We start from the raw sequence: 25,277 nt of genomic DNA on the forward strand, positions 1-25,277 counted from the left end.
GTATTGCCAAAGCAAGTTAGAGAGAAATAATAAAAATAACAGTAAGAAAGAACAAATATATACAAAACAGCACTTTGGATGTAAATGTGCTTTATAAATAAATTACTTACTTACAAAAAAATATTATATTAATAAAAACAGTGCAAAATAATAACAAAATTATAATATTTACAGTAATGAGGTAGTAATAACAATCAGTCTCTCTCTCTCTGTGTGTGCGCGCACATTAACTGATCGTTATTACTACCTCATTAATGTAAATATTATAATTTTTATTGTTAATATTTTGCGCTGTTTTTATTATTATTTTATTCTATTTTATATTTTTGCACATGTAACTGTTTTGTATATATTTGTTCTTTCTTACTGTTATTTTTTATTATTTCTCTGTAACTTGCTTTGGCAATACGAATGTCCTTATTTGTCATGCCAATAAAACTTCTTTTGAGTTTTGTGTGTGTGTGTGTGTGTGTGTGTGTGTGTGTGTGTGTCGCCCGTTCTCCGCTTTCCGCTTTCGGATTTGAATTTCGACAATAAACAGCTCTTATTATGACTGATTAATTCCCTCTACTGATGGAAGCGGAATGGGTGGATTATAGTCGATAAGAATTGCGCAGAAATAAAAAGATATACATATATAACGGCTTCCAGAGGCGCGACTCGGTTCCTTTTGTTCATTTTAAAGAGCCGTTCGATAGAATCGGATCGTTCACGAACGACTCATCACTTTTTAGAATTGACGGCACCCCTGACGAAGCCAGACGGCTGTTCTAGCCACCTTGAATAAAGCCCCAAAGCATTTTTCTTTTGGTCATGGACGGTGTTGTTCTTGTTCTTCATCATAGCTCAACCTTGGTCATGTCAGACGTACTTTGGCGGACTTGATGTACGGTACGATTTCCATAAATGGACGGGTTCTGTCCTGCCAACCTACCCAACGACCCAGACTTATCATGAACACTATAATGAGGACACAACCAGCTCCTTTAATGTTGCTTTAGGCCCCTTGGGAGCCTCTTATGGTCAGTTTTGGAAGGACGTCCGCTATTGGTCCACGTTATCCACTTGTTGATGACGGTCTTCATCAACTGTGTTCCGTGGTGTGGTCTCTAGACTGATGCCGGTGTCAAACACCTACATTGCTACATTTAAGGTACATTTATAGCATTTCATCCAAAGTGACCAATTTCAAGCCACTGTTTATAAGGTTAGTTACTTAATAAACAAGAATTGATGATAATCATCCACTTACCATATACAGTAGAAGCACTTTGTAGTTCTACAATTACTGACTGTAGTCCATCTGTTTCTCTGCATACTTTTTTTACCCTGCTTTCACTCTGTTCTTCAATGGTCAGGACCCCCACAGAGCAGGTATTATTTAGGTAGTGGATGATTCTCAGCACTGCACTGACACTGACATGGTGCTGGTGTGTCAGTGTGTGTTGTGCTGGTATGAGTGGAGTTTTTAAACACCGTGTCCACTCACTGTCCACTCTATCAGACGCTCCTACCTACTCGGTCCACCTTGTAGATGTAAAGTCAGAGACGATCGCTCATCTCATCTATCGCTGCTGTTTGAGGCGGTCACAGGGCGCTGTTGGATGGATATTCTCCACTCGCAGCACGTGAGCGCCAGTGCAGTGCTGAGAATGACCCACCACCTAAATAATACCTGCTCTGTGGTGGTCCTGTGGTGGTCCTGTGGTGGTCCTGCGGGGGTCCCGACCACTGAAGAACTATATGGCAAGTGGAGCCGATAACATGGACAGTGAGTGTAGAAACACGGACACACGGACAGATCTGAAGCCAAAGCAACGGGGATTGTTAATAAAATGTACTTTAATGTAAAAATAACAATTCAGCATGAAAAAAGAAAAAATGCTTAAGGCTCATGTATTAAACAAATATAAAAATGAAAGACAGAAAAAGGGAAGAATACTGTATTGTATATAAATATATTTAGATTTTTTTGATTCAGTGGAAATAAAAAACCCCCTGACACGACAGTTACTGCACAGTTCACAGGAAACGAGCAGACGCTGCCTAGAAAAATAAGACCTGACGCGGCATCACTGTGTTTTTTCTTTATGTGCTTTTAAAACCTCAGCGTGAAAGAAAGCAAGCAAGCAAAAGTTGCCGTTTCGATAAGATGTTAATTATATCAGGAATATATAATAATTATTATTATTTTTGATGAGGGGGTGAGCTGGTTTGCATTAAAAAAACATTGCTGAAGCATATATATATATATATATATATATATATATATATATATATATATATATATATATATATATATATATATATATATATATATATACAGTACCAGTCAAAAGTTTGGACACACTTTCTCATTCCTGTGGTTTTTCTTGATTTTTTTTTAATTTTCAACATTGTAGATTAATAATGAAGACATCCAAACTATGAAGGAACACATATGGAATTATGTAGTAAACAAAAAAGTGTTAAACAAACCAGAATATGTTTGATATTTTATATTCTTTATAGTAGCCAACTTTTGTTTTGCTTTGATGACAGCTTTGCACCCTTTTTGGCATTTTCTCAATCGGCTTCATGAGGTCGCCACCTGGAACGGTTTTCAATTAACGTTTGTGCCTCGTCTAGAGTTAATTTCCGGAACTTTCGATTTGCGTCGTGCTTCCTCTCCGTCTACGCCGAACCCCGCCCTGACCGAGGAGATCGAACCTAACCCGTATCCCCTCCGAAACATGGGCAGCAGCCGGACGCATCTTTGCCACCCGCACATCGACGAGTTCGGCGCCACCTAGCGTCGCGTGCGGAGAGACGCACCCCGAGGGCGCTCGTTCCTCATCTCTTGTGCGGGCGCCTCTAATCGGCCGGCGGAGGTCGTAATCTGGTCGTAATTCTGACAGAGAGAGACCCACCCCCTCCGGTCTCCGATCCCGCCCCCCCAACAACAGGCCAATCGTTGTTCATATAGCCGGCCAGCCTCGACCGGTGGAGGCAGCGCGTGTTTTTACCGCTGCGCCGCCTGAGCGGATATTTCTTGCTTTTTTTTATGTGTTTGAGACCGTCAGTTGTGCTGTGCAGAGGTAGAGTTGGTAAAATATAAAACATATTCTGGTTTGTTGAACATTTTTTTGTTCACTACATAATTCCATACGTGTTCCTTCATAGTTTGGATGTCTTCAGTATTAATCTACAATGTAGAAAATAAAAAGAATCAAGAAAAACCACTGAAGAGAAGGTGTGTCCAAATTTTTGACTGGTACTGTATACATATATATATATATAAATACACCGATCAGGCATAAAATTAGCAGTTGGTCCCCCTTGACGCATCAAGGCATGGACTCCACTAGACCCCTGAAAGTGTGCTGTGGTATCAGATCCTTTAACTCCTGTAACTGTAAGTTGTGATGTGGGGCCTCCATTGGATGGCACTTGTTCGTCCAGCACGTCCCACAGATGCTGGATTGGACTGAGATCTGGGACCTCAAACTGGTTGTTGTGCTCCTCGAACCGTTCCAGCATCATCCTGCTGAAAGAGGCCACACCCATCAGTGAACCGTCTCCATGAAAGGCTGGACATGGTCTGCAACCATGTCTAGGTAGGCGCTACGTATCAAGGTAGCAGAACCCACACCGCCTCCACCGGCTCGCCTTCTTCCCATGGTGCATCCTGGTGCCGTGTCTTCCCCAGGTGAGCGACGTGGTCCAGTTCCGATTCTCACGTGCCCATTGTTGGCGCTTTCGCCAATGGACAGGGGTCAGCATGGGCACCCTGACCGGTCTGTATGTGTATTCTGATACCTTTCTATCAGAACCAGCATTAACTCGTCTGTCGGATCGGACCACTCGTGCATCAACGAGCCTTGGCCGCCCATGACCCTGTCGCCGGTTTACCACTGTTCCTTCCTCGGACCACTGCAGACCGGTACACACCTCACAAGAGTTGCGGTTTTGGAGATGCTCTGACCCAGTCGTCTAGCCATCACAGTTTGGTCCTGTCAGTGGTCATAATGTTATGCCTTGTCGGTGTATACGCATATAATAATTTATAAGAATAAATTTTTGTTATTATGGCTGATACATTAACTTTAATATCCTATATACACAGGCACTATATGTATTAAAAGTGAACATCTGACCATGAACAAGGTATGAGGTGAACAAAATAATAGAAACCATGTTGATTTTAATGGATGGGATGTATTTAAAAACCATAAAATCTCTGAGGCCCAACTAGAGGTGCATCAATCACTGCACTAAATTATATAATGTTCCTGGAGATCAATCTCCAACCTGGGATCTAGTCGTCTCTCTTGATGACTCCCAGATCAGACCATCTGATAACGCAAGAAACCTTGGTGTCGTCCTGGATGACCAGCTGACCTTCTCTCCTCATGTAGCCAACATGACAAGACAAGATCGTGCCGGTTCCTCCTCTACAAGATCAAGAAGATTCGTTCATTTCTCTCCATGGAAGCCGCTCAGATTCTGGTCCGGTCGCTTGTAATCTCAGCTCCCTCCTGGCAGGTTCTCCCATGTTTACTATGAAACCCTACCAACCTAAATGCTGCCACATCACCCCACCGCTGGCTTCCGGTAGCAGAAGAGCCCGAGCTACCTTCGAGGTCTAATCAAACCTCGATCTGTACCACGCAACCTCTGAGCTACTAGTCTCGCTCGACTTGATCGTCCACCCAGGACTCAAGGAAGACGAGCATCAGCATCAGGGCTCTTCTATGTACCAGCAACTCTGTACTAAGTCTGAACATCTGAGTCTCTCGCTGTCTTCATCACCTCTTTACTCAGACATCCCAAGTGTCCCGGAAGTTCCGAGAGTGTCCCGCGTATACATAATATACATAATATACATAGCGGCTCCCTGATGCCCACAAGTCAGATAAAATCTCCCGGAATCTAGAACGAGCGGCCAAGAGCGCATGCAGGCGACACAGACTTTATTCCCCTGATCACGTATTAAATCTGTTATCTGATACACAATCTAGTGCACTGTGTAGGGAAAATAAACCAATTGTCTAATTCACTATCTAGTGCACTATGTAGGGAACATAAATTCATATCTAAAATACTATCTAGTGCACTATGTAGGGAACATAAATCCGTTATCTGATATACAATTTAGTGCACTGTGTAGGGAAAATAAACCAATTGTCTAATTCACTATCTAGTGCACTACGTAAGGAAAATAAATTAATATCTAAATTACTATCTAGTGAACTGTGTAGGGAACATAAATCCGTTATCTGATATACTGTACAATCTAGTGCACTGTGTAGGGAACATAAACCAAGTGTCTAATTCACTATCTAGTGCACTACGTAGGGAACATCAATTCATATCTAAAATACTATCTAGTGCACTATGTAGGGAACATAAATCCGTTATCTGATATACAATCTAGTGCACTGTGTAGGGAACATAAATTCATATCTAAAATACTATCTAGTGCACTATGTAGGGAACATAAATACGTGATCTGATATACAATCTAGTGCACTGTGTAGGGAACATAAATTCATATCTAAAATACTATCTAGTGCACTATGTAGGGAACATAAATCCGTGATCTGATATACAATCTAGTGCACTATATAGGGAACATAAACCAATTGTTTAATTCACTATCTAGTGCACTCCGTAGGGAACATAAATCAATCGTCTAATATACTGTCTAGTGATCTGATATACAATTTAGCGCACTGTGTAGGGAACATAAATTCATATCTAAAATACTATCTAGTGCACTATGTAGGGAACATAAGTTCATATCTAAAATACTATCTAGTGCACTATGTAGGGAACATAAGTTCATATCTAAAATACTATCTAGTGCACTATGTAGGGAACATAAATTAATATCTAAAATACTATCTAATGCACTATGTAGGGAACATGAATTCATATTTAAAATACTATCTAGTGCACTATGTAGGGAACATAAATTAATATCTAAAATACTATCTAATGCACTATGTAGGGAACATGAATTCATATTTAAAATACTATCTAGTGCACTATGTAGGGAACATAAATTAATATCTAAAATACTATCTAATGCACTATGTAGGGAACATGAATTCATATTTAAAATACTATCTAGTGCACTATGTAGGGAACATAAATTAATATCTAAAATACTATCTAGTGCACTATGTAGGGAACATAAATTCATATCTAAAATACTATCTAGTGCACTATGTAGGGAACATTAATTCATATTTAAAATACTATCTAGTGCACTATGTAGGGAACATAAATTCATATCTAAAATACTATCTAGTGCACTATGTAGGGAACATAAATTCATATCTAAAATACTATCTAGTGCACTATGTAGGGAACATTAATTCATATTTAAAATACTATCTAGTGCACTATGTAGGGAACATAAATTCATATCTAAAATACTATCTAATGCACTATGTAGGGAACATGAATTCATATTTAAAATACTATCTAGTGCACTATGTAAGGAAAATAAATTCATATTTAAAATACTATCTAGTGCACTATGTAGGGAACATAAATCTATTATCTTTCACACTATCTAGTGCACTATGTAGTACACATTAATGTGTTTGTGACGCGAACAGTTAGCTTAGTAGCTCAGTTAGCAGCTCCTAAAAGTTCTGTTATCACCCATAATCCTTTGGTGTGTGCGAGAGTTTTTTTTTTTTGGGGGGGGGCGAGGTCCGTGTCCGGGGGTACCTCCCTGAAATGAGGTTTTGCAACTTGGGATGTCTGTTTACTAAGCACTTACGCTGACTTGCACTTACTAACGCTCTCATTAGATCCTCAACGTTGTCTTATATGGAACTGAAAAAGCAGTTTCAAGGCTAAGGGAGGTCAAGCTTCTTGAAACGATTCTTAATATGTCTATTATTTTGTCCACTTTCTTTATAAATACAGAGGAACCTCGATTTAACGGACTAAACGGATGTCCCGAATTTTGGAGGAGATGTTTGTATAGTGTGGACCCAGAGTATCTCTACTGGAGCAGTGCTGGTGCATAACTAAGCACTAGAAATTGCACAGTTTAAGCATAAAACAAAGAAAGGCGAGAACTAAGCGAGCCTCCTGAAAAGGTAAAGCCTATTAAACAGAGTAAACAGACAACTGTGCAATGTGAACTACTGGTATTGGTACTCAATCCGTTAAATCGAGGTTCCACTTATTGTATAGCCGAATTCGTGTGACTCAGATGTACGGAACGGCACCGTTATCATTGTTCCCATAGGGCTTCCTCCTGGGTTGGGGTAACGGCGGAGGGTCTTCCTCGTCATCTACCGGAGGGGGCGGCGGCCTGGATCTCGCCTGGGGTTTGACGCAGCCTTGATCCTTCTGGTGGCCCGGGACCTCGTCCTGGGGGACGGGAGGTGCCGGTTGTCCCCTTGCGCTTTGCTTGATTTTGTGATCGGAAGTGGACGAGCTCTGTAGATTGAGCAGCCTGAGCTCATCTAGTTCTGTAATAGAGAATGATAGAGTAAGAGATATGAATGGATTTGCATATTTCTCCCTCTACAGTGCAGAATATTATTAAACCGTTCAACGAACTTGTGGGATCCCTCAGACGATATAGCTGATATGACCACATGGGTGTGGGATTTGTTTATCAGACCTCTACAATACAGAGTTACAGCCTTGTGTTAACCATTTCCGGAAGCGGCGTCGACTTCTCCGGGCTCGGAGGCATCTAGGATGGACCATCACACAGTATCAGCGTGTATGGCCTCGTGCTCTGGACCGAAGACTGCCATGGTATGGGGCGTGTCATTACAAAGTGGTAAACGCTTTACCGTCCCAACTTTGTCGCAAATATCTCAGGTTCAAAAATACCAACGACAGAACAGACTTCAGTTACAACGCCTGTGTTGTAAAATAGGTCTTTTTTAACACCTGTTCAGGGGGCTAAAAAGGAAATCCTGCCAAAAAAAAAGGAGCTTGGTGTGTTGCCCCGTTTTCCACAGGTTGCGAGCGACAACAGGATGTTTCCTCACAGCCGCTAGATCTCTATGAAGATACGTAGATACAGTGTATCACAAAAGTGAGTACACCCCTCACATTTCTGCAAATATTTCATTATATCTTTTCATGGGACAACACTATAGACATGAAACTTGGATATAACTTAGAGTAGTCAGTGTACAGCTTGTATAGCAGTGTAGATTTACTGTCTTCTGAAAATAACTCAACACACAGCCATTAATGTCTAAATGGCTGGCAACATAAGTGAGTACACCCCACAGTGAACATGTCCAAATTGTGCCCAAAGTGTCAATATTTTGTGTGACCACCATTATTATCCAGCACTGCCTTAACCCTCCTGGGCATGGAATTCACCAGAGCTGCACAGGTTGCTACTGGAATCCTCTTCCACTCCTCCATGATGACATCACAGAGCTGGTGGATGTTAGACACCTTGAACTCCTCCACCTTCCACTTGAGGATGCGCCACAGGTGCTCAATTGGGTTTAGTCCATCACCTTTACCTTCAGCTTCCTCAGCAAGGCAGTTGTCATCTTGGAGGTTGTGTTTGGGGTCGTTATCCTGTTGGAAAACTGCCATGAGGCCCAGTTTTCGAAGGGAGGGGATCATGCTCTGTTTCAGAATGTCACAGTACATGTTGGAATTCATGTTTCCCTCAATGAACTGCAGCTCCCCAGTGCCAGCAACACTCATGCAGCCCAAGACCATGATGCTACCACCACCATGCTTGACTGTAGGCAAGATACAGTTGTCTTGGTACTTCTCACCAGGGCGCCGCCACACATGCTGGACACCATCTGAGCCAAACAAGTTTATCTTGGTCTCGTCAGACCACAGGGCATTCCAGTAATCCATGTTCTTGGACTGCTTGTCTTCAGCAAACTGTTTGCGGGCTTTCTTGTGCGTCAGCTTCCTTCTGGGATGACGACCATGCAGACCGAGTTGATGCAGTGTGCGGTGTATGGTCTGAGCACTGACAGGCTGACCTTCCACGTCTTCAACCTCTGCAGCAATGCTGGCAGCACTCATGTGTCTATTTTTTAAAGCCAACCTCTGGATATGACGCCGAACACGTGGACTCAACTTCTTTGGTCGACCCTAGCGAAGCCTGTTCCGAGTGGAACCTGTCCTGGAAAACCGCTGTATGACCTTGGCCACCATGCTGTAGCTCAGTTTCAGGGTGTTAGCAATCTTCTTATAGCCCAGGCCATCTTTGTGGAGAGCAACAATTCTATTTCTCACATCCTCAGAGAGTTCTTTGCCATGAGGTGCCATGTTGAATATCCAGTGGCCGGTATGAGAAAATTGTACCCAAAACACCAAATTTAACAGCCCTGCTCCCCATTTACACCTGGGACCTTGACACATGACACCAGGGAGGGACAATGACACATTTGGGCACAATTTGGACATGTTCACTGTGGGGTGTACTCACTTATGTTGCCAGCTATTTAGACATTAATGGCTGTGTGTTGAGTTATTTTCAGAAGACAGTAAATCTACACTGCTATACAAGCTGTACACTGACTACTCTAAGTTATATCCAAGTTTCATGTCTATAGTGTTGTCCCATGAAAAGATATAATGAAATATTTGCAGAAATGTGAGGGGTGTACTCACTTTTGTGATACACTGTATATCGTCTCCCTCCCTGTTCATTTTATCAGATCCACTTACCATAAAGAAGCACTTTGTAGTTCTACAATTACTGACTGTAATCCATCTGTTTCTCTGCATGCTTTGTTAACCTGCTTTCACCCTGTTCTTCAATGCTCAGGACCCCCACAGGACCACCACAGAGCAGGTATTATTTAGGTGCTGGATCATTCTCAGCGCTTCACTGACACTGACATGGTGCTGGTATAAGTGGAGTGTTTAAACACTTCACTGTCCCTGCTGGACTGAGAATAGTCCACCAACCAAGCCGACAGCGCCCCATGGAGAGCGTCCTGTGTCCACTGATGAAGGTCTAGAAGATGACCGACTCAAACAGCAGCAATAGATGAGCGATCGTCTCTGATGTTACATCTACAAGGTGGACCGACTAGGTAGGAGTGGACAGTGAGTGGACACTCCAGCACTACACACACTAACACACCACCACCATGTCAATGTCACTGCAGTGCCAAGAATGATCCACCACCTAAATAATACCTGCTCTGTGGTGGTCCTAAGGGGGTCCTGACCATTGAAGAACAGCATGAAAGGGGGGTAACAAAGCATGCAGAGAAATAGATGGACTACAGTCAGTAATTGTAGAACTACAAAGTGCTTCTATATGGTAAGTGGAGCTGATAAAATGGACAGTGAGTGTAGAAACAAGGAGGTGGGTTTAAAACACGAATTATTATTAGGGATGAATTTTATTATAATTTATCAATTATCATTATAATGAATCAGAGGGCACTGGCACTATTAACCTCGCCTGGTTGGCATCACTACAGGGTTGCCAGGTTTGGAATTTTCCAGCCATATGTATTCATGTGAAAATACTTTTTGTTATATTCATTTATTTATTTATTTAATGTGGGATTTATTAGAAAATTTAATTTCAGTTTTTTTACACAAAAAGGGAAATGTGCAGCTTTGTTTTGCATAGTTTGTACCTACATCAGAAATAAAATGACATTCATTATTTAAATAAATAAAAAATAAGCACAAATAAAGTGTTTTTTTTTTAAAGAAAAATAATAAAAGGAATTCGTCTTTAATTTAATTTTCTTTTAAAAAATCGGGAAAAAATAGTTTTATGAACCCAGAATTGTGAATCGCATCGCATCGCTGTTTTCAATTGTATTTCAGAGTTTTTCTATCATATTTGTGTTATTTTTAGTGTATAAGTGTCGAATTATAAATATCTGGATTTTCCTCACTGTTTCACTTTTAAACTTGTGTAACGATGCACCGCAAGACAGTTAAAAATCGATTCACATGTGTCACGATTCAAATCGAAAGAAAGCACAGGCGCTATTCACCTCGCCTGGTTGACGTCACTACAGGGTTGCCAGGTTCAGAATTTTCCAGCCAAATATATTTATGTGAGGATTCTTTCTTTATTTGTTTTATTTATTTATTTATTTATTTATATAATGTGGGATTTGTACATTCATAATGACATTCATTATTTAAATAAAAAAAAAAAGTACAAATACAGTGTTTTCTTCAAATTATTTGTCTTCAAATTATTTTCTTTAAAAAAATCGGGAAAACATCGTATGATGAACCCAGGATCGTGAATCGCATCGCATCACTGTTGTAGATTGTATTTCAGTGTTTTTCTATCAGATTTGTGTTATTTTTAGTGTATAAGTGTCGAAAACAATCCTATTATTTTACATTAGCCTAAAATATATGCACTTCCACAGGACCATGGACGCATTAACAGGTTTCCCAAACATCCATATAGGAAACTTTAAACTTTTAAACGTTTGACGTTGAGTTTCAAGGTTCGGCTTGTATTATTATATCTTGTAGAAATGATCGTATGAACTCACCTCGTTGGCGTTTTTCCTTTCGATGACAACTTGTGACGGAACAAGATATGAGAACGATGATCAACAACAGTACAAGAAATCCTCCCCCAGCCAGGATGCCGATCATGATCCATTTGTTGAATCCGAAAAGCAAACTCTCGTCTGCGGGACCTGTGCAGAGCGATTCGAATGTGAAACGGTTTACAAAAACCACAGGCTTTGTTTTTATGACACCACAGAGACTACATTAAAAACTACACTCTAAAAACGCTGGGTTGAGGCGGTTGGTTTACCATGCTGGGCTATTTCTCACTCAAATAACCCAACTGATTTGTTATTTTCTCAACCCAGGACTTGGGTACCAGGCCAGATTGTGTCACTGTAACACCCTGACATTGCAAATAAAATAACAATATTTCAAATGTCACTAAATGTATAATTACTGATCTGTAACATATCAGGAGTTCATTAGTATCATGTTTTTCATGAGTATCTTAAGGCGAGTATGTTTTCCATGCATTTTGGCTGATTTCTAGCAATCTGGCAACCCTGATAACGGTCAGAAACTGCAGTTTGGAGATGTAATACCTTAAATGCTAATAAAATACATGTTTTAAATATCACTAACTTTATGTTTGGTTTAATTTGGGTTGTTTTTCGTACCCAAATGCTGGGTTGGGGCAGTTGGGTTACCTTGCTGGGTTATTTCGCACTCGAACAACCCGAATGTTTTTCATGAGTATCTTAAGGCGAGTATGTTTTCCATGCATTTTGGCAGATTTTTAGCAATCTGGCAACCCTGAAACCGCACAGAAACTGCGGTTTGGAGATTTGCTGCAGCAGCATATCTGAGGTAAATGTTTAGAGTTTACTTTAATACCTTAACTGCGCATAAAATACATTTAATTTGGGTTGTTTTTTCTACCTAAACGCTGGGTTGAGGCAGTTGGTTTACCTTACTGGGTTATTTCTCACTCAAATAACCAAACGGTTAGGTTATTTTCTCAACCCAGGACTTGTGTACCAGGTTCTGTCACCAGTGGCTACATTCCCTTAAGAATATAAATGTACATTTGCATGTGTTGCCAGATTGGGCGGGTTTTATTTGTGATTGGCGGGGAAATTGGCAGGTTTTAAGGTATCACCCTGACATTGCAAATAAAATAACAATATCTTAAATGTCACTAAATGTATAATTACTGATCTGTAATATATTAGGTGTTAATTGGTATAATGTTTTTCTTGAGTGTGTTAGGGCGAGTATGTTTTCCATGCATTTTGGCGGAATTTTGCAATCTGGCAACCCTGATAACAGCACAAAAACGGCAGCAGCATATTTGAAGTAAATGTTTGCAGATCATTTTTATACCTTCATTGCGCATGCGCATTAAATACATGGTTTAAATACCACTAACTCTATGTTTGGTTTAATTTGGGTTGTTTTTTCTACCTAAACGCTGGGTTGAGGCAGTTGTTTTACCTTACTGTGTAATTTCTCACTCAAATAACCCAACTGTGTGGTTTTTTTCTCAACCCAGCACTTGGGTACCAGGTCCTGTCACCAGTGGCTACATTCCCTTAATTTAAACGTACAATCTTAACGGCCTGTGTTGCCAGATTGGGCGAATTTATTTGCAACTGCGCGGAATTGGCAGGTTTTAAGTTATCACCCTGACATTGCAAATAAAATAAAATAACAATATTTCAAAATTCACAAAATGTATAATTACTGATGTGTAAGATATTAGGAGTTGATTAGTATCATGTTTCTCATAAGTATGTCAGGGCGAGTATGTTTGCCATGCATGTTGGCTGATTTATTTAGCAATCTGGCAACCCTGATAACGCTCAGAAACTGCAGTGTGGAGATTTGCTGCAGCAGCATATCTGAGGTAAATGTTTAGAATTTAATTTAACACTTTAAATGCGCATAAAAATACATGTTTAAAATATTACTAACCCTATGTTTGGTTTATTTCCCTAAAACGTTCAGTTTGACTCTTCAAGTCATGAATTTAAGTCCTCAGGAGATACTGAAGCTGCTAACATTAGCGGTAGATAAAATATCAGCGCAAAAATGAATTGCTATAAGATAAAAAGCTCGTTAAGTTATTTTAATTCTAATAGGATAGTATGTGACCAATATAGCGAAAGCTAACTAAGCTGTAAATTAAGCAAGTGTTGAGAACTATTTATCCTAAATTAAGGGGCTATTCAAATAAAAAGAATGTTGTTTTCTAACGTCTCACCGTCGTCACGAAATTTACATTAATAAGTTTTTACCGCATAGGACTCAATTCTGTAATACAGGCATAACTAATTGTACACGTCACTATTACAACGTTTAATGCATTTTAATCAGCGTTCTGCTTCATGCACTTTTTAGACGCTCCCTTAGTTTGTTATCGCGGATGAACATCGCATTTAAGAAGCTGCTCTAACTACAAATTAACTAAATAACTTTACGAAGTATATTTGATTGTTGTTTGCACCTTGTTTACTGCAAAGTTTGTACAATTTTTAATGCATTTTCTCCACATATTCCTCCCGATTTAGCGACTCAATTTTGCCTTCCGCTGCTGAGAGATACCAGATTGCATCCGAGGAGAGCACGTCGCTGTACACGCCTCTTCTCGCCCCTGCATTCTGCACGGGCGTCTCTTCCGCCAATCAGGGTCCTTACACAGCGTATGAAGACCCACCCACCCACACGTAGTCCGGCCCCCACCCCGCAGATACGGTGGCCAATAGACCACTGAAGTCGTGTCGTCATTTTGTAGTCCACGCCGTGTTGTTACGCCCATATTTGGTAACCCGGGTCTAAGAGAAATTTTGAATGGGAAATATGAACGGAGATTTCGCAAATTGCCTCTCTCGCATCCTGTAGTCATAAAAAATGTTCCAAAGCTGTTAGGTTTTGTTTTATGGAGATTCTTCTGTCTATTATCACTGGATCCTCTGAATTACGAAGTCGTTAAAGAGTCAAAATATGAATATTGCTACATGTAAGCTAATGCTACTGCGCACTGAATTGACGTCACTAAACTGGAAGCCTCTTAATGTTTCCTTTCTTCTTTTTCTTTTATAAGCCTCTTAAATAACCGCACATAGCAGCGCGATTCACCGGCGTAACTGTGCCGCGATATTCACAAGTTTTGGTTGATATTTTTAGTAGCTAGCTACATTAAAGTAGAAAGCGAGGACGGTCGGGTGTTACGCCTTTGGTTGTACTCAACAAAAGCGGCCTGCTCGTTCCGTTGATTCGATCGGTGTAGTTCGGTGACGTCTGACTAATGCGCAGTAGCGTTAGCTTTCGTGTAGCGTTATTAGTATTACGACCCTTTAACAACCTATAGGAAATCTGAGTTAGACCCGGGTCTCCAAATATGGGCATGACGAGGACTACAGAATGACGCACGACTTCAGTGGTCTATTAGGGGGGAAGGGGGCAGTGAGAAAATCTGCAGCGCCGGCCCTGCTGTGAAAGACGAATTTAGAAGCTATTTAACGTTACCTTGCATAGCTAGCTACAGCGGAGATTTACCTCAGAATTTACCTCGGGGAAACGTGAGCGTCTGCGAAAAGGTTTTATATGTTAAACCTTAATATCACCAACGTTTATTGTTATTTATTTCCAATGTTTCTAACCATAGTTTGTTTATTATTATTTTCTCTTTTTGCTACTTTTTTTAACAGTCTGGAACCAACATGGTGGCGTATTTGCAGCAGTAGGAACAGAGGAAGCCCTTCCCGTTTGTATTATCCTTTAAAGCAGCGTATCAGTATTATTATTTACATATCAACATTACATCCATGCTAAAATGAACCCAGAATAAGGTAACAATGGTTAAATTGGATAACCCAACAATGTGTCTGCGCTGGGTTGCCACCACGTCGGTTCCACACTGTTAAAAAAGTAGTAAAAAGGGCCGCTCAGGTGGTGCAGCGGTAAAAACACACGCCGGAACCAGCGCTGGATCTCGAATACATCCCCCCCTTAGTGCCGCCCCGATGACCACTGAAATTGGCAATTAATTGTGGATTCTATAGACCAGCCTTCTTTTTATCACCAACAAATACCAAACAACATCATACTGCAGATCTCATAACTCATAACAAGTCACGGTTTCACTAAATGACCCCAAGAAAACCTTCAAGATGTATAAGACTAAACTTTTAAAATCACCCTTCCCTCCCTCCTCTATACCTAGATTACAGCTCCTTTACTTTAGCACTAGTTTATTTATTTTTTTATTTTTTTTTACAATAATGAATACAAAACATACTTAAGTAAAAGTAAAATTACAGGTTGTAAAATCTACTTTAAAAAGTACGAGTCAGACATCCCAAGTTGCAAAAACTCATTTCAGGGAGGTACCCCCGGACCCGGACCCCGACCCCGACGAGCTAAAAACCCTCTCGCACACACCAAAGGATTATGGGTGATAACAGAACTTTTAGGAGCTGCTAACTGAGCTACTAAGCTAACTGTTTACGTCACAAACACATGAATGTGTACTACATAGTGCACTAGATGGTGTGAAAGATAATAGATTTATGTTCCCTACATAGTGCACTAGATTGTATATTAGAAAAGAATTTATGTTCCCTACTTAGTGCACTAGATAGTGTATTAGATAATAAACGTATGTTTCTTACATAATGCTTTAGGTAGCGTTTTAGTTCACGGATTTAGGTTCCCTACATAGTGCACTAGAAAGTATAACTAGATGATGATTTGTGTTCCTTACATAGTGCACTAGATTGTATATCAGATAACGGATTTATGTTCCCTACATAGTGCGCTAGATTGTGTATCAGATAACGGATTTATGTTCCTTACTTAGTGCACTAGATTGTATATCAGATAACGGATTCATGTTCACTACATAGTGCACTAGATTGTGTATCAGATAACAGATTTATGTTCCCTACATAGTGCACTAGATTGTGTATCAGATAACAGATTTATGTTCCCTACACAGTGCACTAGATTGTATATCAGATAACGGATTTATGTTCACTACATAGTGCACTAGATTGTGTATCAGATAACGGATTTATGTTCCCTACATAGTGCACTAGATTGTATATCAGATAACGGATTTATGTTCCCTACATAGTGCACTAGATTGTATATCAGATAACGGATTTATGTTCCCTACACAGTGCGCTAGATTGTATATCAGATAACGGATTTATGTTCCCTACATAGTGCACTAGATTGTATATCAGATAACAAATTTATGTTCCCTACATAGTGCACTAGATTGTATATCAGATAACGGATTTATGTTCCCTACATAGTGCACTAGATTGTATATCAGATAACGGATTTATGTTCCCTACATAGTGCACTAGATTGTATATCAGATAACGGATTTATGTTCCCTACACAGTGCACTAGATTGTATATCAGATAACGGATTTATGTTCCCTACATAGTGCACTAGATTGTATATCAGATAACAAAATTATGTTCCCTACATAGTGCATTAGATTGTATATCAGATAACGGATTTATGTTCCCTACATAGTGCACTAGATTGTATATCAGATAACGGATTTATGTTCCCTACACAGTGCACTAGATTGTATATCAGATAACGGATTTATGTTCCCTACATAGTGCACTAGATTGTATATCAGATAACGGATTTATGTTCCCTACACAGTGCACTAGATTGTATATCAGATAACGGATTTATGTTCCCTACATAGTGCACTAGATTGTGTATCAGATAACGGATTTATGTTCCCTACACAGTGCGCTAGATTGTATATCAGATAACGGATTTATGTTCCCTACATAGTGCACTAGATTGTGTATCAGATAACGGATTTATGTTCCCTACACAGTGCGCTAGATTGTGTATCAGATAACGGATTTATGTTCCCTACACAGTGCACTAGATTGTATATCAGATAACGGATTTATGTTCCCTACACAGTGCACTAGATTGTATATCAGATAACGGATTTATGTTCCCTACACAGTGCACTAGATTGTATATCAGATAACGGATTTATGTTCCCTACATAGTGCACTAGATTGTATATCAGATAACGGATTTATGCTCCCTACACAGTGCACTAGATTGTATATCAGATAACGGATTTATGCTCCCTACACAGTGCACTAGATTGTGTATCAGATAACGGATTTATGCTCCCTACACAGTGCACTAGATTGTATATCAGATAACGGATTTATGTTCACTACATAGTGCACTAGATTGTGTATCAGATAACGGATTTATGTTCCCTACATAGTGCACTAGATTGTATATCAGATAACGGATTTATGTTCCCTACATAGTGCACTAGATTGTATATCAGATAACGGATTTATGTTCCCTACACAGTGCGCTAGATTGTATATCAGATAACGGATTTATGTTCCCTACATAGTGCACTAGATTGTATATCAGATAACAAATTTATGTTCCCTACATAGTGCACTAGATTGTATATCAGATAACGGATTTATGTTCCCTACATAGTGCACTAGATTGTATATCAGATAACGGATTTATGTTCCCTACACAGTGCACTAGATTGTATATCAGATAACGGATTTATGTTCCCTACATAGTGCACTAGATTGTATATCAGATAACAAAATTATGTTCCCTACATAGTGCATTAGATTGTATATCAGATAACGGATTTATGTTCCCTACATAGTGCACTAGATTGTATATCAGATAACGGATTTATGTTCCCTACACAGTGCACTAGATTGTATATCAGATAACGGATTTATGTTCCCTACATAGTGCACTAGATTGTATATCAGATAACGGATTTATGTTCCCTACACAGTGCACTAGATTGTATATCAGATAACGGATTTATGTTCCCTACATAGTGCACTAGATTGTGTATCAGATAACGGATTTATGTTCCCTACACAGTGCGCTAGATTGTATATCAGATAACGGATTTATGTTCCCTACATAGTGCACTAGATTGTGTATCAGATAACGGATTTATGTTCCCTACACAGTGCGCTAGATTGTGTATCAGATAACGGATTTATGTTCCCTACACAGTGCACTAGATTGTATATCAGATAACGGATTTATGTTCCCTACACAGTGCACTAGATTGTATATCAGATAACGGATTTATGTTCCCTACATAGTGCACTAGATTGTATATCAGATAACGGATTTATGCTCCCTACACAGTGCACTAGATTGTGTATCAGATAACGGATTTATGCTCCCTACACAGTGCACTAGATTGTGTATCAGATAACGGATTTATGTTCCCTACATAGTGCACTAGATTGTGTATCAGATAACGGATTTATGTTCCCTACATAGTGCACTAGATTGTGTATCAGATAACGGATTTATGTTCCCTACACAGTGCACTAGATTGTATATCAGATAACGGATTTATGTTCCCTACATAGTGCACTAGATTGTGTATCAGATAACGGATTTATGTTCCCTACACAGTGCGCTAGATTGTATATCAGATAACGGATTTATGTTCCCTACATAGTGCACTAGATTGTGTATCAGATAACGGATTTATGTTCCCTACACAGTGCGCTAGATTGTGTATCAGATAACGGATTTATGTTCCCTACACAGTGCACTAGATTGTATATCAGATAACGGATTTATGTTCCCTACACAGTGCACTAGATTGTATATCAGATAACGGATTTATGTTCCCTACATAGTGCACTAGATTGTATATCAGATAACGGATTTATGCTCCCTACACAGTGCACTAGATTGTGTATCAGATAACGGATTTATGCTCCCTACACAGTGCACTAGATTGTGTATCAGATAACGGATTTATGTTCCCTACATAGTGCACTAGATTGTGTATCAGATAACGGATTTATGTTCCCTACATAGTGCACTAGATTGTGTATCAGATAACGGATTTATGTTCCCTACACAGTGCACTAGATTGTATATCAGATAACGGATTTATGCTCCCTACACAGTGCACTAGATTGTGTATCAGATAACGGATTTATGTTCCCTACATAGTGCACTAGATTGTATATCAGATAACGTATTTAATACGCGATCAGGGAATAAAGTCTGTATCGCCTGTGTGTCGCTCTTGGCCGCTCGTTCTAGATTTTATCTGACTTGCCGGCAACGGAGCCGCGAGTAAATGTAATTCGTTGCTTAAAACCCGCCAATTCCGTGCAGTTTCAAATAGAATCCGCCCAATCTGGCAACACAGGCCGTTACAAATCTACATTTACATTCTTAAGTGAATTTAGCCACTGAATTTAGACAGGACCTGGTACACAAGTGCTGGGTTGAGAAAATAACCACACAGTTGGGTTATCCGAGTGAGAAAATACCCAGCAAGGTAACTTAACTGCCCCAACCCGGCGTCTGGGTAGAAAAAAACAACCCATGTTGTATTATTTTCAGAGCTGCGTCTCTAATCCAAGCATGTACAAATAATAACGCATGTAAACCTTTAAATTACATTCAATACATACATACATACATTTAATAAATGTAAATAATATACAACCCCAAATCAGAAAAAAGTTGGGACAGGATGGAAAATGCAAGTTTGACTTTCATTTGATGTCAGACAGGATGAACCTGAGATATTTCATCTTTTATCTGCTCAACTTCATTTCATTTATTAATAAACGTCCATTCCTGCATTTCAGGTCTGCAACACGTTCCAAAAGAAGTTGGGACGGGGGCAATTTAGGGCTAGTAATGAGGTAAAAAAACGACAAATGTGTGAGAAAATGATTGAAATGTTTAAGAACGATGAACCTCAGAGAAAGATCGTAAGGGATTTGCATGTTCTCCCTCTGCAGTGCAGAATATCATTAAACCATTCGAGGAATCGGGAGGAATTTCGGTGCGTAAAGACCGAGGATGCGAGCCTAACCTGAACGCTCGTGATCTTCCATCCTTCAGACGAACTACGTACTATGTAGTTTAAGATGAAGCGCGTGAATAGGGTTGCCAGATCTTCAAATATTAACCCAGTTAGCGATGGGCGTGGCTAAAACACCTGAACGCAATGGTTAGTCGGCGTGTCCACATAATTTAGTATTTTGTAATTCATTGTATTAGTGACTTGTCATGTGTAGATTAATTACTGTACTATGTAGTTTAGGATGAAGCGCCGTAAACAGGGTTGCCAGATCTTCAAATATTAACCCAGTTAGCGATGGGCGTGGCTAAAACACCTGAACGCAATGGTTAGTCGGCGTGTCCACATACTTTAGTATTTTGTAATTCATTGTATTAGTGACTTGTCATGTGTAGATTAATTACCGTACAATGTAGTTTAGGATGAAGCGCCGTAAATAGGGTTGCCAGATCTTCAAATATTAACCCAGTTAGCGATGGGCGTGGCTAAAACACCTGAACGCAATGGTTAGTCGGTGTGTCCACATAATTTAGTATTTTGTAATTCATTGTATTAGTGACTTGTCATGTGTAGATTAATTACCGTACTATGTAGTTTAGGATGAAGCGCCGTAAACAGGGTTGCCAGATCTTCAAATATTAACCCAGTTAGCGATGGGCGTGGCTAAAACACCTGAACGCAATGGTTAGTCGGCGTGTCCACATACTTTAGTATTTTGTAATTCATTGTATTAGTGACTTGTCATGTGTAGATTAATTACTGTACTATGTAGTTTAGGATGAAGCGCCGTAAACAGGGTTGCCAGATCTTCAAATATTAACCCAGTTAGCGATGAGCGTGGCTAAAACACCTGAACGCAATGGTTAGTCGGCGTGTCCACATACTTTAGTATTTTGTCATTCATTGTATTAGTGACTTGTCATGTGTAGATTAATTACCGTACTATGTAGTTTAGGATGAAGCGCCGTAAACAGGGTTGCCAGATCTTCAAATATTAACCCAGTTAGCTATGGGCGTGGCTAAAACACCTGAACGCAATGGTTAGTCGGCGTGTCCACATACTTTAGTATTTTGTAATTCATTGTATTAGTGACTTGTCATGTGTAGATTAATTACCGTACAATGTAGTTTAGGATGAAGCGCCGTAAATAGGGTTGCCAGATCTTCAAATATTAACCCAGTTAGCGATGAGCATGGCTAAAACACCTGAACGCAATGGTTAGTCGGCGTGTCCACATACTTTAGTATTTTGTCATTCATTGTATTAGTGACTTGTCATGTGTAGATTAATTACCGTACTATGTAGTTTAGGATGAAGCGCCGTAAACAGGGTTGCCAGATCTTCAAATATTAACCCAGTTAGCTATGGGCGTGGCTAAAACACCTGAACGCAATGGTTAGTCGGCGTGTCCACATACTTTAGTATTTTGTAATTCTGTGTATTAGTGACTTGTCATGTGTAGATTAATTACCGTACTATGTAGTTTAGGATGAAGCGCCGTAAATAGGGTTGCCAGATCTTCAAATATTAACCCAGTTAGCGATGGGCGTGGCTAAAACACCTGAACGCAATGGTTAGTCGGCGTGTCCACATACTTTAGTATTTTGTAATTCATTGTATTAGTGACTTGTCATGTGTAGATTAATTACCGTACTATGTAGTTTAGGATGAAGCGCCGTAAATAGGGTTGCCAGATCTTCAAATATTAACCCAGTTAGCGAGTGGGCGTGGCTAAAACACCTGAACGCAATGGTTAGTCGGCGTGTCCACATACTTTAGTATTTTGTAATTCATTGTATTAGTGACTTGTCATGTGTAGATTAATTACCGTACTATGTAGTTTAGGATGAAGCGCCGTAAACAGGGTTGCCAGATCTTCAAATATTAACCCTGTTTCGGTACTAGACCAAACACTGGAGTGATATATAGGAGAAGCATTTTCTGAAAGGCTCTTGAATATATTAATGTGTTTTATGCACCAGTTAGCGAGTGGGCGTGGCTAAAACACCTGAACGCAATGGTTAGTCGGTGTGTCCACATACTTTTGGCCATTTGCTGTCTCAGCTCACAATTACAGCAAACGGCCAAAGTATGCGGACACGCCGACTAACCTTTGCGTTCAGGTGTTTTAGCCACGCCCATCGCTAACTGGTGCTAAAACCAATTCATATATTCAAGAGCCTTTCTGGAAGCCTTTCAGAAAATGCTGCTCCTATATATCACCACAGTTTCTGGTCTGGTACCGAAACAGGGCTTGAAGATCTGGCAACCCTGTTTACGGCGCTCCGTCCTAAACTACATAGTACAGTCATTAATCTACACATGACAAGTCACTAATACAACGAATTACAAAATACTAAGAGCATCAAGAAGCGCCACTCAACACTAGCAGAAGCGGCGTCGACTTCTCCGGGCTCGGAGGCATCCAGGATGGACCGTCACGCACCGGAAACGCGCATCGTGGTCGGATGAATGAGCGAGACGAAAAGGACCGTCATCAGCGACAAGTCCAAAAGCCAGGGCGTGTCACGGCACGGGGGCGTGTCGGCGCCCTTGGCGAAGGTCATTCGCACTTCCGTGACGCAGCAGGTACGTCTCCGTGTCGTCTTTTCCAGGGACGTCCAGCGTCTTTCAACAAGGCGACGCACACACGGACTGGCCTGACCCGTATCCAACAGAGAACGACGAGACAAAATGAAAGCTGAAAGCTTTAAGTGGTGAAAAGGAACGGCTTTACCGTCCCAACTCTTTCTGATTTGGGGTCGTACATTTCTGTTGTACCAATTCAGCACAATGGTCAAATCGCATAACCCAACACGTCGAGTTAAAATCCTGTCCAGCATTCACCCAGCACTGGGTTGCCAGATTTCAGTTCATGCCGACTGTTAAAAAGTGTATAAAATAAAAAAATACTCACATGATACTTGGACAGTATCGCTGGTGCTGTTGTGAGCCGCGTTGCTGGCGGTACATGTATACCTTTCATCACCTTTTTCAGCCTTGGTTGAGAAGCTGGATGTTTTTTTATTTATTTCAGTTATCTTTTTGCCGTTTTTATTCCAACTGAAGTCCAGATCTTGATTACCCTGAACGTCGCATTTTAGGGTAGCTGTGGTATTCTGACACGTGTAATTCAGATTCGGCTTGGGGACCTTTTCTGTTAAAAAATACCAAGGTTTAAACGATTTAAATGCAGTGCTAATTGAACGTATTTAAATGTATTAAATCTGGCAAATAAGAATCAAGAATTCCACATTTCTTACCCAGAACACAAAGTTTATATTCGCCTTTTTTGGCCTGTTGTCCTTCCACAGTATAAATCTCATAGCTGTATGTTGCAGCATCTTTCAGAGTTAGGTTTTTAAACACAAGGGAGCCTTTATTGACCTCTACATTATTTATTTTATTTGTGCCAGGATAAATGACTGTAGTTTTATCCTTTTTCCACTTCAAGTCAGTAGACTCGGTCCAGCCTGAATAATCCAGTTTAAGGGTCACTTCTGCTCCTACTAATTTTGTAATGTTGCATGAGTCTGTGGATAAACATCATAAAAATAAAAAAATCAAGTCTTATTTAATCACTTAATACAATTACAAACTATAACAGACACATTTTCATGTATCATTTAGGCTTTTTGCCCAAAAATTCAATATAAATTCAGTATTCAGTCAATTTGAATAATAATAATAATAATAATAATACCAATAATTCAACACGGAGGAACTCGGCACCCACCTGCAAACGTGAACAAATTCAGAGCAGACAGGAATAACACCGCGACGGCTCCGAGGGCCATTGTTCTTCTCGAACACCTCGCAGACAGACGCAGGAAACGGCTTCTCTTTCCTGTGTTCGGTCGAAGGATGTGTGTCGATGCGCGCAGAAGCGCGCTGCAGGGGTGCAGCGACGTTCTGTAAAAGTGAGGAAAATGCGGTCAGCGCGCGGCCGTTTCGCGGCGCGCGGCCTCGTCACTTCGAAAGGCCAGTTTACCGCCGGGGCGTACAGACCGAAGCTTCGGATAAACGAACCGTGGCGCGTGGTGGAAAAAAAAATGAGAAAAACGCACATACACCGACCAGGCGTAACATTACGAGCACTGACAGGTGAAGTGAATAACACTGATTATCTCTTCATCACGGGCACCTGTTAGTGGGCGGGGTGGTTCGCTTCGTTCTCCTCAATCCGAGCGGGGATCGGCATCGGTGGAGACGAAGCGTGATGCAATCGGGCAGCTGGACGGAGAAAAATGGGAGAATATGCATAAAAAATATATTTAAAAAAACAAGAGCATCCCAGAGGTTTGACACTTGGGCCACTTGGGTCAGGACATTTAACATTCTGATTCGAGAGGTTGCGGTCGACGCTTTGTGCCGGCCAGTCCGTCCGGAGCTCGTCTTCGCGCGTGTGTCGGTCCCACATCCAAGATCCAATTGGGGTGTCCCAATACTTTTGTCCACAGACAAAGGTAGATTTCGGTACTTCCACACCGATGGAAAAGCGCTAAGACCGTAAGGTATCGTTCATCCTATTCAGGGTCGCAGTGGGTACGATTTACCGGACGAGGTAGGAGGTAGGAAACACCTCGGACAGGTCGCAAGTCCATCACAGGACCTCGTATACAAAATTAGCAAATGTTTATTTATTTACTTGTTTTGTTACAGTGATTCTACATGAAGACATGAATTAATTTATAAATATGTGGATAAAAGAGGTTGTAAACTACCACAATTGCCTCACATTTTCAATATGTTTGAGTTTATATTGATTTTTTTTTTTTTATAATAAAAAAAACATAGCAAGCACTTAGCAAACTTAGCTTTCGCTAAGCTGCTCTTTCTTCCCACAGCAGAGCCGAGTGTAACCGACTGGAGCCGAACGACGCGTCCCGAGTGGAACCGAATGGAGCCGAATG

General features: G+C 40.4%; 1 protein-coding gene and 1 pseudogene across 1 annotated transcript; both read right to left on the bottom strand.

The window, feature by feature from the left end:
- Positions 1–25,277, bottom strand: part of LOC134328691 (NACHT, LRR and PYD domains-containing protein 3-like) — a 1,194,473-nt pseudogene that overhangs the window by 351,196 nt on the left and 818,000 nt on the right.
- On the bottom strand, positions 7,140–24,161 carry LOC134329511 (T-cell surface antigen CD2-like). Its single transcript, XM_063010797.1, has 5 exons — positions 24,101–24,161; positions 23,628–23,897; positions 23,282–23,521; positions 11,496–11,645; positions 7,140–7,478 (listed from the first exon to the last, which is right to left on the bottom strand). The coding sequence occupies exons 1-5, from the start codon at positions 24,159–24,161 to the stop codon at positions 7,213–7,215; spliced, it is 987 nt and encodes a 328-aa protein (XP_062866867.1). The 3' UTR covers positions 7,140–7,212.

Source organism: Trichomycterus rosablanca, chromosome 15 (genome assembly GCF_030014385.1).
Source record: "Trichomycterus rosablanca isolate fTriRos1 chromosome 15, fTriRos1.hap1, whole genome shotgun sequence".
Classification (NCBI taxonomy): domain Eukaryota; kingdom Metazoa; phylum Chordata; class Actinopteri; order Siluriformes; family Trichomycteridae; genus Trichomycterus; species Trichomycterus rosablanca.

Excerpts from the sequence above, each read along its gene's own strand:
- LOC134329511 (XM_063010797.1), bottom strand. The coding sequence starts at position 24,161 with ATGGCCCTCGGAGCCGTCGCGGTGTTATTCCTGTCTGCTCTGAATTTG. Across the intron at positions 23,522-23,627 it reads ATATAAACTTTGTGTTCTGG|AAAAGGTCCCCAAGCCGAAT; the intron begins GTAAGAAATGTG and ends ATTTTTTAACAG. Across the intron at positions 11,646-23,281 it reads CGATACTGTCCAAGTATCAT|GTCCCGCAGACGAGAGTTTG; the intron begins GTGAGTATTTTT and ends CGCTCTGCACAG.